General features: G+C 37.5%; 1 protein-coding gene across 2 annotated transcripts in view; it reads left to right on the forward strand.

Annotated features, from left to right (window-relative positions):
- LOC139447299 (anosmin-1-like) overlaps positions 1–13,797 on the forward strand; it is an 80,020-nt gene extending 66,223 nt beyond the window's left edge. For both annotated transcript variants that reach the window (XM_071228595.1, XM_071228596.1), the window contains exons 13-16: positions 923–1,094; positions 2,719–2,927; positions 4,167–4,332; positions 5,897–13,797. In XM_071228595.1, coding sequence (XP_071084696.1) covers positions 923–1,094; positions 2,719–2,927; positions 4,167–4,332; positions 5,897–6,072 — 723 coding nt within the window. In that variant the 3' untranslated portion in view covers positions 6,073–13,797. The remainder of the gene's footprint in view (positions 1–922; positions 1,095–2,718; positions 2,928–4,166; positions 4,333–5,896) is intronic.
- The last annotated feature ends 212 nt before the right edge of the window (positions 13,798–14,009 follow it).

A 14,009-nucleotide genomic window follows, 5' to 3' on the forward strand; every position in this document is an offset into this window, starting at 1 on the left:
GAGTCTGGACCAGACAATTCAGTGATTAATATCATGAGCATCGATCCACCCAATTGGGGAAAAGGTACCAGACTTTCCTGTACCTTTGATTTGTGAACTGTATGCACATGCACAATGTTGGCTTTTCTATGGAAATTAAGATTTCGTCACCGAACTTAGCACATAGTAAGGTCCAGTGGTAAACTGGTGCCTTTTGATAATTTGGGATTTTTTTGAATTTTGCTTTGGAGTTTCCATGGCAACGACTTTGACTTGATGGGTAGTAGATCCGGAGTAGATCTTGAAAACCATACAATGTTTCTTCACCTAAATTGGCATACAGATAGGTGCCTTTTGATGGTTTGAGACTTTTGAAAAATTAATCTTTCGAGTTTCCTTCGCAACAAAATTTTCTATATATTTTTATAACTGGTTGGCATATTCACGATAAGTATTTAACATCGCAGGGGGAAATCAATGACTTTGTCCTCTTATTCCATTTGTGATGTGTTGGCTAAAATAATTAAGTAATAATAAGAAGAAGCAGAAGAACAAGAAGAGAAATGGTCTGTTGATTCGTGATCCAACAAATAATAATGTTTCATTCACTGATATTTGGGGACAGTAGGACTCATATTGCAAATTTACACTCCTCATACCTTAGACTTGTTAAAAATTACGATCTAAAAAATATATTTGAGGGACAAGGAGCTGTTTACCTATCAACTAAAATACTTAAAGATGCTACTATAAATAATCCAGTGGATGTGTTCAATATATTATATCAAAATTGGGCTGTTAGTGATAGAAGCATGAAATTTGGTGCGGACGTAGCCTAGACTGTATTACTTAATTTCAGATGTAGAGCTACATTAGATTCATTATGTCGCGGCCATTTTTCAATCTGGTGATACCCCAGTACAGTCATGCTGTGTGTTTCCAGGATCAGGAGTTCAACCTGTACAACCTTCACTACAGCTGCAACTACACCGTCCAAGTCCGGCCCATCAACGCTTTCGGGGAGGAGCTTGCTGCATCAGTTGCCAGCTTCTCTACCCCTCACTGTGTAGATATCAAAGTCAGGGGCAAGATCAGGCCGGAGTGCCCCAGGAAAGGTACATTCTAATCACACAGTGTTGTGGCATCTCAGATAAGGGTGCTTATGCTAGAGTATCACAATGTTGGGTGAGGTGAGGTGAAATTGGATTTAACGTCGCGTCCAAGATTATTGCACTTATATAGCGACGTGCATGCACGTGTGTCTGTGTGTCGCTGCTTGTACAATCGGACTGATGCCGATTTATAGTGCTAGCACACTGAGATACCATGCCGCAGTTTAACATGAATACCCCACTCAGACACAGTATACTGACTCCGAGCTGACCAGTCCTTGTTTTAGCCCCTTAATGCCGAGCGCCAGACAGGGTAACAACAAGTACCATCTTTTTACGTCTTTTGGTATGACGCGGCCGGGATCAAACCCGGGACATTCCGTCGGACGCTCTACCACTAGACCACGGAGGTGGTCCCACAATGTTGGGGGTACAGTATCACTGTATTGAGCACTTCTTTCCAATAAACACCCCTGATAAATGTCTACATCAATCTGTAAGTAATCTTTTTAAGCACCCGGCACTGAGCTCGTTTATTTACATAACAGTCCATATTTTCGTGTTTATATTGCACAGGTTTTACAGAAACAACATGTAACAACTATATTACAAAAATGTTGGGTTTCATCGATATTTGAGCCAAGTTTGTCCTCTATTGCAGAAGCTCCAACAGAAAATTAAACTTTATAAATTTTCTAAACACTCAGGGTGCAGCGAATATGGTAGTACTTATTAAGGACAAAACATTAAGGCCTAAGGACAGAACATTAAGGCCTAAGGACAAAACATTAAGGCCTAAGGACAAAACATTAAGGCCTAAGGACAAAACATTAAGGCCTAAGGACAAAACATTAAGGCCTAAGGACAGAACATTGAATACTGGGGGTGGGGGGGTGGAATTTTGTTAGAGATAAGGCTTAATAAAATGAAAGAATTGGTTTTCAGGCAATGGTTTTTGAAAATATAGTGTGGGCGGGCGGTGTCTTCTTTTTTGGGGGTTGTTCAAACAAGTATGTAACCAAATAAACAGTTGCGTAACCAAATATAAAGCTGTGTACAATCAACCTGGGAATACAGAATTTACTTCTGTTGGGCCTGGAATATATAAGGATTTTTTAAATTTTTTTAAATGGAAATAAAAACAAAACGGGCAGCAGACTTTCTGATGATGCGGGTGGTGCCTGAGAACCAAGATTATTTTTTTTTTTAGCCTAAAGTAGACTACCGTTTTCAGCTTGATTTTGGCATTTTACATGCAGGCTAGAATAGTCCTGCGAATAACGCTGGAGCTGGAGTAAGTGAGTTACAATAACACTCTGTGACAGTGAATTGGATGTCCTTAGAGGACTTCACCACCTGTGCGAATGTTGTACCCGAAACTAAATACAGTAAACTACGTTTATAATGAACACGCTTATAATGAACTGACCGATATAACAAACTTATTTTTTAGTCCCGGCCATTTGTTGTATAAATGCTGTATATATGCCTATAACGAACTACGGTTATTACGAACTAAAATTTGTGGTCCCTTCTAGTTCGTTATAACCGTAGTTTACTGTACCTAATTTCTGGAGCCCTGGGATGAACAATCTTCTAGACATTGTGTGATGTTTGTTTATTTCAGTTACCATACTGCCTGGCCGGCCGCCAGACATCCAGATCCATCACCTTGTTTACCGCTGCAGCGTAGATGTTGAGATTGTGTGGCAGCAGCCGGTGTGGAGTGGGGTCACCACGGGGTACACAGTGTTGTGGGGGAAGAGTCAGGTTGTTCCCCCGACATCACGACAAGTTGTATATAGCAAAAATCCAGAGGAAAGAATCATCTCAGGGGTAAGCTAATGTCTTCATGTCAGCAAACATAGTCAGCTCTTCACACTCTCTGTGCGTCTTCCACCTGCTTGAACAGGGATTTATCTAGGATTCTAGGCAAGCAAATTGGGGAAAAAATCATTATTTTGTTAAAATATTGCATTGAAAAAATATTCTTTCTTAAATTCCAAGGTAATTTAACATTTCCCCCTGTGCGATATGTAAAATTAAGTCCTTTTGTCACTGATCCTCAAGTTACCTCTTATCATATAACATACCAAAGTATCAGGAACTCAGCCCCAGACTTGGGGCGGAATAATGGCCTTTGAGCAAGTCTAGATAAACCCCTGTTGAAGGAGGCTGTTTAATCATCAGTGGCATTAACAATAGTTCAAACTTCAAAGTCTTGAAAAAGTACTGAAGAATGGAAAATTATGTTAACAAATGTTTAAGATTCAACTGGTTTGGGTATGCCTGGTTTTGTGAAATTTTGTTTTAAGGTCATAATCAATCAATGTTATCAATGTAATAATGGTGGCTGTGGAGTAGCCTAATGGCGGAAGTATTTGCATGTCATGCCAAAGGTCTGGGGTGATTCCATATGTTGGTACAGTGTGTGAAGCCCATGATTCTGGTGTTCTTGTTTTCCAGATCATGTGTTATGTTGAATCCCTGAATCTGTTCATAGTGAATCAAAGAAACCCTTATATGTTTTCTTCAGATCTAGTGAGAGAGAAGATCCGGGGTGGAATAGGTCTTCAGCAGCCTATGCTTGCCGTAAAAGGCAACTATGCTTGTCGTAAGAGGCGACTAACAGGATCGGGTGGTCAGGCTCGCTGACTTGGTTGATGCATGTCATCGATTCCAATTGCGTGGATGGATGTTCATGATTGCCTGGTCCAGACTTGTTTATTTACAGACCGCCGTCATATAGCTGGAATATTGCTGAGTGCGGTGTTAAACAACAAACGAAACAGAGAATAGAGAGTGAGTGAGTGAGTGTCAGTGAGTGAGTGAGACAGGAAGTGTGTGAGTGAGTGAGCGAATGGTTTTACCCTCCTTTAAGATTTACAGCATGTATATGGCTGGGGACACCAAGAAGAGGCTTGACACTTTGTACCATGAGGGGATTCTAGACCTTGGTCTTCGGTATGAGCACCAAAACACTCACCCAGCATCCTTAGTTGAGAAAGAGGCTGATAAGACTTTCTGAAAGGTCTTGATTTCAATGCTAAGTAGTTCTAATGTTGTGTGTTTCAGAATATAACAGAGTTGATATTGACTGGCCTGAATGAGGAGAGACACTACAGTGTTCAGATCAGCGCCCGCAGCAGCAGCAAGGAGGGGGATAAATCTGTCAAGCACTTCACTACACTACGCAAAGACGAATACTGCATGCACACATCAACACAAGCTACACACACAGGTCAGTTGGACATCAAAGTCAGTCAGGGGGCACGGGTGGCCCAGTCGTCTAAAGCGCCGCGATTCGCTGTGCAGAGTTGCGTCCCTTGGGCACGCCAGAAACCTATGATTGTGGGTTCGAATCCCGGTTCGCCCCGATTATGTTTCTAGGTTTGTCAGCACCATACCCATGCTTGTGGGTTTCACCGAAGTGGTAAACGTCTGAGACCTGCATCACTTCAGGCTTTCCTTCCACATTAAGCTGACACGGCGTTATATAACTGGAATACTGTTAAAAGCGGTGTTAAACCAAACTCACTCACTCACTCACTCAAAGTCAGTCAGATCACACATTGTAACCACCCAGTTATTTGGCTCTTAAAGGGCAAGTTAAGTGAAACGAATGAATTTTCCAAGATAAATTTAGTCAATGTCTGGGAGGCAAAAATTCATAACATTGGTAGAGTGAGTGAGTGAGATGAGTTTAACGCCGCTTTTTACAGTATTCCAGTTATATCGCGGCATGTCAGCTTAATGTGGGAGGAAAGCTCGAAGTGATGCAGGTCTCGGACATTTATAATATTCGTAGAGAGTATTTCATTGTCCAAGTGAAAGTGCTGAAATCACATGTTCGGTGCGTGGCCTAAAGCTTCCCGTGCAGCGGTGACAACTGGTTTCAATGGCTGTTTGCCGCGTTTATCTATCTTGTGATTTGTAGCCGTTATACATACATACTGTTCTACTATTTCTGTTCATCCTACAACAATAACAAAATTGCCTACATTGTTGAATGTTTGAAATGAAACAACCCTCGATCTTGACATTGTGAATAAGTAAGATAATTAAAGATCAGTAATAAGAGTTTTATTTCTAACATCCTGTTGGGTAATAAAACACCAGCTGCCTTCTTCCCTATTCTACGCAATACATGCCTGTCAGGGATTAATCCCCTGAGTAAACAACTGAAGGCATCTTAAGTGTTGTTACGAGGGTGACATAAGTTGTGGAAAGGTAATCGAATGCATGAGCAGACAGAAAAAAAGACACAAAAATCCGAGGTAGAAACAGTCAGACTGTTCGTCGGACCGATCATCATGAGCCTTGAAATTGCACAGAGCGTCCAACATTGAGAACCCGTTTTAATCTCCAGTAGGGAGATTCCCAGTCTTGGAGGTTTTCAATTGGGGGACGATTTTGGGTTTTTTATTGTGTGATTTGTGCTTTTTCCTGAAGTATTAAAATCTGACTTTACTTGCCCTTTAAACCAGTAAAGATCTGGGCTAGAACTTGTCTTCAGCAACCCACCCTTGTAAGAGGCAACTAGCAGGATCGAGTGTCCAGGCTCGCAAACTTGGTTGATGCATGTCATGGTATCCCATTGTGCATATCACTGCTCGTAGATTGTCTGGTTCGGACTAGATTATGTACAGACAGCCATCATATAGCTGGAATTGGGCGTTAAACAACAAGGAAGCAAACAAACAAAATTTGCTTCTTCATGCTAAAGGTGGAGTAAAAAGTTGTATTGTACGACTTTAGAATATTTTAGAGTTTTCATTATATTGAATGTTTTCTTGTTTTCACAGACTCCACTACTACAGTACCCAGCAGAGAAACCAAAAATCCCACACATGCAGCAGTAGCCTGTCGTCCAGCGGGAACGACAGCAAGAGAGTCATCGCTTCCAACATGCTCTGGAAGCAGGGCTCTCATTGGCTGGAGCTTTGTCCTGTCACTGATCTTGTCATTTATGCTGCTATAAATACAACTGTTGTTATGGAAACGTCCTCTTCATTTGTTATGTAATAACATCAGAAGGTTTCAAAGGATGATTTATAATATTTTCAATTTCATATGTCTTTAGGGATGTTTCCATAGCAACAAAGCAGGATAAACATTTGCCATTATTGCCACTGGTGCTGCTGTTCATTAGATATTTATGTACAACCTGATGATGCCATTTTTGTGCCATTGTTCTGTTCAATATAGGGGGATTTAGTGTTTTCATGGAATTGAAATTCGGTATTAGGTAAAATGAGCATTAGTTGGACAAAACTAGAACATTAACACAATTAATGTTTTGAAAAAATGTTGAATTGTTTACAAGTATTAGAATGTAATATGATGTGAACAATTTGCCTCGTACAAAAGTCCCTGTATTTCGTGAAATGAATGTCATTGAATGACATAATCAGGTTAAATTGCCTCACCTCATCTCACTTGCCAAAGACTTAACACAGACAGATATAGATATACAGGAGTACCTAACACTGGAATATGTCACAATGTGCCAATGGCAGCAACTTATTTCACATAATAACATAAAAACAGTTTTATGGAAAGTAGTATTTGGAGGGCTGATCACAGACTGTTGGGGAAATGTCGTAGTGTGTGACGATAACTATTGATGATCATCAGCAATAACCACATTATGTTTGTATCATGAAGGACCATGTCTGGAAATTCCAAATAAGTTTTCAATTCTCTTTCGACATTGTGATTTTTCTGTGTGAGGTTTTTTGTGTAACATCATCAAGATGTTTGCATCGGTTCCTGATTCACTGAACACATATAATATCAGTAAATGACATTTTCACATAAATTCTACCTTATGACAGTGAATCTAATCAAGCATTTCTGCTGAAGATAAGTGGAAACCCATAACAAATGTTTTGTATTGCAATATATTACAGTACAACATAAGTATACTAGTATAAACATTAATATATTGCAAGATAGAATATAATGTATAGATGAACTGAACTCACACCTGCTTCCCCAAACAAAAAATATTCGAGTGATTCACTGAAATAATAACAAATACCATATTCGATGTAATAAGCGCCCTGCTCTAATAAGCGCCCACGGCGATTTTTGCCAATATATTGGCTAGTGAACAATCCCAAATAGCACCCTTCCGACTGATCAATGTACAGAATTTGTGTACATTTATTCGTGTATAATACGCACTCGTGTGTTATATGCACCCTTAATTACGGGCAATTAAATTCTGGAAAAATATATCTGTCGTGTATAATACGCACAGACTTTTCTTTTGTATCATTTCCGGCTGTCAGCAGAAACCATAAAATTTACAATCTTTCGACTCTTTCACAAAAATTATATTCTAATAAGAGCCCCCATTTCTAATTTTGAGAGCGCCCTGGGCGCTTATTACGTCAAATACGGTAAGTCTGACTGAAGCTTTTACAATGCAACTTTCTTACAGATACTCAGTAATGTTGAGTGGTCTGTCCATATGTGTACGGGTACACAACATCACTGCAATACATGCTGTGGTACTGAACTAGTGTCAAGTCATATTGACACTTAATGTCAGTACATCTATATTAACTGCAGATCAGAGATCAGCCCTTCTGATAAGGCCACAAAAACTTTTGTTATTTTTTTGGAATTCTTGTACAAAATTTGACTTGTTTTTGCAGTTTATATGAAATGAAATGGATGAGTGACTATTGTTTTAGGTTTGGATATTTTGTACGTCTTCTGTACCTAAGCAGAGATTTTTATTCGACCATTGACAAGATAGGTAAATACCTTCAGATGTATATTTACCTGTTCGGGATGAAATGAAACATTTCAGAAAAAAAAAAAAATTCAAAGAATAAGAGGGGCGGTCGGTAGCCTAGTGGTTAAAGTGTTCGCTCTTCGCACTGAAAACCCGGGTTCGATTCCCGACATGGGTACAATGTGTTATGTCCATTTCTGGTGTCCCCCACCGTGATATTGCTGTAATATTGCTAAAAGCAGTGTAAAATCAAACTCACTCACTCACTCAGAAAGTAATTTGTTGTGGCCAATGTGGCCAACGTTGACACATTGTGAATGTTGACGCAGTGTTAGTTTTCCCACTGACTTGACCTACCAATGCAATGGGTATCACAACTGTAGCTCCAATGGAGGGAGAGCTCTTTGAGATTGACAATACTCTTATATTTCTACCAGGTTATGAATGAAAGTTGACCCTTCAACATCCCAGAGTGAATGTAAGAATCATTAATCATGTGCCATCATGTATATAGTGTTCATCATCACCCAATAATGTAGGTTGGCCGAGATATAACTGGAATACTGTTAAAAGAGGCGTTAAACCCAACTCACTCACTAATAATGTAGGTACAAATCTGGACATGAAAGTACAAGTACCTTATTTCAACTAATAATTGCCCCCATGTGCTGACTTTTTTCAACCCCCTCTCAGGCTTGTTTATTCAGGGTTTGTTATTCCTTAAGAATAAGTACATAATTGAGTAATAGCATCTATTTATGTCTATCTTATCAGGTTAATTCCAATTTGCAGTTTGAAGTTTCAATATTTTAATATCATCTAAATACGTTTTACTTTTTCAATACAAGATGCAGTTTTTATTGGGGGAAATATGGTAGGGTATGTTATCATGACTGGATACTACAAATGACAAAGATACTGTTGTATCTTATTCTTCTAGATGCGCACACACCTAAAAAGGTGTTCAATTGGCAGTTGGGTCTGAGAAAGGCCTTACATTTTAATCTGCATTGAAGAGGCCTTATACTTTTATACAATACCTTGAGAAGGACTTGAATTTGGGGATCATGGTTAACTGAGATCTGTTTTTGCACTTATCTTTATCTCTTATAATATGGGATGATATCATGTAGCATAAGATTAGTCTGTAATTGAAAAATTAATATCACTTGTGTGTGAACCAAAATCGTTTAAAGGGTATTTATGAATGGAGCTGTTCTGACAATGAAATAAAGTAAGAATTTCCAAATCAGCTGTTTGGAGCACACTTGGTTCTTAAGTTTACCCTTAATAAATGTGATCATTGCCTTGCAAAATGCCTTAAAAAGGTATGAAGCCATGTTGTTCCACAACGTGATAATTCGCCTTTCGTAACAGACTGTTGGATATTGTGCAAGGTACCATATTTCCTCTATTAGACGCTCAGGCTTCTATTTATTTCAGACAAGCCTTTGACCCGGCATCAATTAGAGGCCCGGCGTCTATTGGATGCCCGGCTTCTATTAATGCCCCCATTAATACCCCCATTGTATCAATTGATCGACCCGGCATCTATAAGAGGCCTGGCTTCTATTTTTTGCACTGAACAATTGAACCGGCTTCTATTAGAGGCCCGGCGTCTAATAGAGGAAATACGGTATCTGAGTTTGTTATGTCCAAAGAGGAGAATAGGACATAACCAATTATCACCAACATCAATGTTTTCATCATAAGGCTAGGTCATGTTTAGGTCTTGGATCGTGGTTATTCCAGCGACTCTGACAACATACAGAAGGTATAGTTATTGAAAGACTGAAAAAAATTTTTTTTGCAAAGACTAATTCTAAGATTGATTTCATTTTGAAAAGCTCTGTTGATTATTCATCAAAATGTGAAGTTAACCTTGAAATTCCTTGATTTTAAGAGAAACAAATATAAGCTTTGCCATAGTGAGAGCAGATGCATACAAAAAACAAGAATACGAAACAGAATATCTTTCTACAAATAAGGTTGACTATTCTTTCGAACTATATATAAGGGTAGGATTGTAAGCAATAAACAGATTGAAAATCGTGATGTTTTCCCCAGGTTTCTGACAATTATGACTCTACAAACTGCATTTGAAATGTTTTAATATTTTATATCTGTAGATACATCTACCTCTGTTCGTACCAGAATGACTCGCCTTGATTGGCTTCTTACTCTAAGATACAATAATTGAGACAGCTGTCACCTTAACAGATTCATTCCCTGACTCTGTAATTGTTTGATGTGAAACCTAAATATGATTAAATTAGCTATAACCTACCTGCACTTCAGGGTAAGCAAGAGCTTGGAACGTAGATAGGCGTGGTCTGCTGACAAGGTTTTGTACCGCTATGAAGTAGTTTCGTATCTGATTAGTTTAGACCCGACATTGATTGACTGACAAAGTTGTTTCCAACTGAAGGCTTTTCCAAAATGTCTTTTCATTTTCCATTCCAAAAATGGTTTCCCGCTGTGTGTTTCATATTTAGAATATAAAGAACATCATGAGTTTTTTAAGATGAACTTCAGCTAAACTGATTTCATGAACTTTTTAAAGGTGAATTTCAGCTAAATTGGTTTCATGAATTTTTAAAGATCAATTTCAGTTAAACTGATTTCATGAGCTTTTTAAGATAAATTTCAGCTAAACTGGTTTCATGAGTTTTTTAGATGAATTTCAGCTAAACTGATTTCATGAGCTTTTTAAGATAAATTTCAGCTAAATTGATTTCATGAGTTGTTTTGATGAATTTCAGCAAAACTGGTTTCATGAGTTTTTTAGATGAATTTCAGCTAAATTGGTTTCATGAGTTTTTTAGATGAATTTCAGCTAAACTGGTTTCATGTTTTTTTTAGATGAATTTCAGCTAAACTGGTTTCATGAGTTTTTTAGATGAATTTCAGCTAAACAGGTCTCATGAGTTTTTTAGATGAATTTCAGCTAAACAGGTCTCATGTGTTTTTTAGATGAATTTCAGCTAAACAGGTCTCATGAGTTTTTTAGATGAATTTCAGCTAAACAGGTTTCATGAGTTTTTTAGATGAATTTCAGCCATAGTCTCACCCACCCCGGCCACAAAGGCAGGGTGTTTTCTTTCCATTCAGTGAAAAAACGTTACTATGGAAAACCGCACATTCCAGTGGATATTGATGAGAATGTCAGTATGTGTTTACAGCAACATTTCCTGCACTCATGATTTGCCAACCTGGAATGTTTTAGTGCGGACAAAGTCACCGGGATAGGTACAAGATTAAGGAGGTTTTACTGCACTCCGGAAACTCGCAACACGTAAAAGAAATACTTCCAACATATCTGTGACTGTTAATTGCAGGAGGATTTGGTTACAGTTTACCACAATTATGAAACTGAAACAATTAATTTACATTCAATTCAATGATGAAAATATGAATAGGTAATTAAAATGAAATTACGTTATTTTCTGATATTTTTTTTTAAAGGTAAAATGTCTTCCTTTCATCCTGTACTGTACTTTTCATGATATTCCCTTTATAACTATAACAAAATGTTAGATAATTGTATGATAAAACTGTTTCATTCATATTTTCACAAACAATCAAAATAAATATATATATTTACATCAATGTACATACTCATTAAGGCTTAATAGGACAAAAAGGTGTATTTATTTTACCTAGTGTTGTACACAATACCAAGTATGATGTCTGTCATAAAATTACAAGTACATCATGAACATTATGTAGCTTTAATAATTACAAATGGCATTTTAACATTATAGTATACGCATGTACATAGATGTACATTACATTGTATATTGCAGCTGACCATACAAGTTGACAAGGAGCTACTAACACATATTGCTGTCAATTAAGTATTGGTGCCGTCCATTACCCATAACTTATTCACTGGTCTTCATGCTGTATGTAGTAGCACACAGTAATCTTCACCGATCTGGTTGATCGATGAGATTTTAACAACTGGAGGTGTGAGTGTGATCAACTCATGCGAAATATGGTTGTCCTCCAATTTTCATGTTTTATGCTTAGTAATATAATACATACCTGTATTGATAAACAACATGATAAATGTGTGTTTATTTTCTGATGCTATGCTAGTCATTTCTTATTTTCTTATACAGTTTGTGATTTGTGCCAACAGGCACCACTGAACCAATTCATCATCTTTGCTTCACAGTGTGGTATTTTTCATGAGACACAAAACTGCTAATCTCAAACAGGGATTTATACCTAGGCCTGCTCTGAGGCCTATAGTCTGCACCCATATCTGCAGCAAATATCAGTTAAGATTTGCAAACTAGATAAAACTATTTTCCAGCTAACTAATGGCTTGTATTTAAAACTCAATTTTGAAGAAAGTGATGATATTAGTGTCAAGGACACGTGGTTTGGTAACCTAGATAAAGCCCAATCTCATAAAAATCAGATCTTAGTTTTCGCTACCGAGAATTAGCGAGAGCGAGAACTAAGATCTGATTTTAATGAGATTGAGATAAAGCCATGTCTTACATCATGTTTGTACTACATTGATGTCTGTCTGGGATGTTATTGTTTGTGTTTGCCCAGTGTTAGGCACTGACCATTGCATATTCTGGAGAGAGGCCTGGGATTTTATCGGAAAACATAAATTATCCCCGAAAATTCTTTAAAAGATTTATGCTTCAGATTGTTGATAAATAAAATTGCCTGCCACAAAAATTACATCGTTGCAAGGTATATTTGTTTAATGGAATTCAAGCTGATAGTTTTAGATGAAAACATACATGTATCTGGTTTTGTAGCTGTAGCTAAAAAAATATCTTATCTCAATACAAAGTCCCAGGCCTCCCAACAGAATGTCAAATAGTCGGTCCCTTGCTGTAGAATTTGAGAAGGGATCATTACCCAAGCAGAGTGTGTCATATGTGTATGATTTCCACAGTGTTGACAACCTTATTAACAAGATTACTCGTATATGTGTTACTTAATTGACTGCTGGACAAAAAAGGTATGGACTTGGAAATTGGATTTGACCAAATATTACAAACCTTATAAACATGTTTCATGGCTGAAAACAGTTGCCAAAACACTGCAAGTCTAGGGTCCAATACACAACTATGTTTCCAGTGTCAAATAATCACCATCAAATAACTATTTTTTGTTTATTTCCTATTTAGCCACCATTAAATATGGGTGGATACCTTCTTTTGCCCAGCGATTTGTGAGCTTTACCTAAAGGATGTCTTCAAGGGAGACATTGCTCTTTAAAATAGCCAACTTTGGGAAGAAGAGTTTAAGGTCACATATTTTATTTTACAATTTGCTTTAATTAACCATGCAAAAAATTCAAACCAATATGATGTAACAGTATTTTTGTAATGTACCAACCTCAATTGGAATCTGAGAAAAGAAAATATCAAATACTAGTAATTAATAAGCTCAATGACAGAGTGTACAAGGACTTAAAAGGAATCAAGCTCAAATATGAACAGTATTGAAACTGAATCTTAAAATTGTGATTGTTTTAAAACTTTTTGTGTGGTTGTTTAATTGAGAATATTATGTGATGTTTATGTATTTTGCTGATTTAGTATCTCAGGGTTGCTTTTCCATCATTGTTATTATTCTGTTACGGTTGTAGTTTCACTGATAGGAAAATAGGAATTCAGTTTACGAGATTAACTTCACAAATGCTTTTAGGAGGAGGTGTTTACTACTCAGAGCCAGGCTTTTCATTTACAGAGCTGCTCTTTAACCCTGTTAATGGCAGTGAAGAAAGTAACACTTTGTTACTATGACTACAAAGTTGGTTACCATGGTGACATTGTGTAACTGTTGTCATGGTAACATCACTCATATCACATGAATGACTTAGTCTCCATCCTCATATGTTGATATCATTCAAATCAAGTGCTCTGTAAATAATAATATTGTTGTTAATATGTTAATATTTTGTACATGAAATAAAAGAAAGCTTTAAGCAGAAAACAGTTGTTTTTTGTTTATGAAACGCGCCCGTGCGCACGCACACACATATCTGACGTGATCAAATACATATGTATATCTAGAATGATTGAAAAGGCCGATTTTTCAAATGGAATTCTAAGTACATGTACACGCAAGTCCGTAACCAAGCATGATGTTTTATCATATATTTGAACTGTGTTACCGTATTCAACGTAATGAAC

This window comes from Haliotis cracherodii, unplaced genomic scaffold, assembly GCF_022045235.1.
Source record: "Haliotis cracherodii isolate W230 unplaced genomic scaffold, xgHalCrac1.p SCAF_7, whole genome shotgun sequence".
Classification (NCBI taxonomy): domain Eukaryota; kingdom Metazoa; phylum Mollusca; class Gastropoda; order Lepetellida; family Haliotidae; genus Haliotis; species Haliotis cracherodii.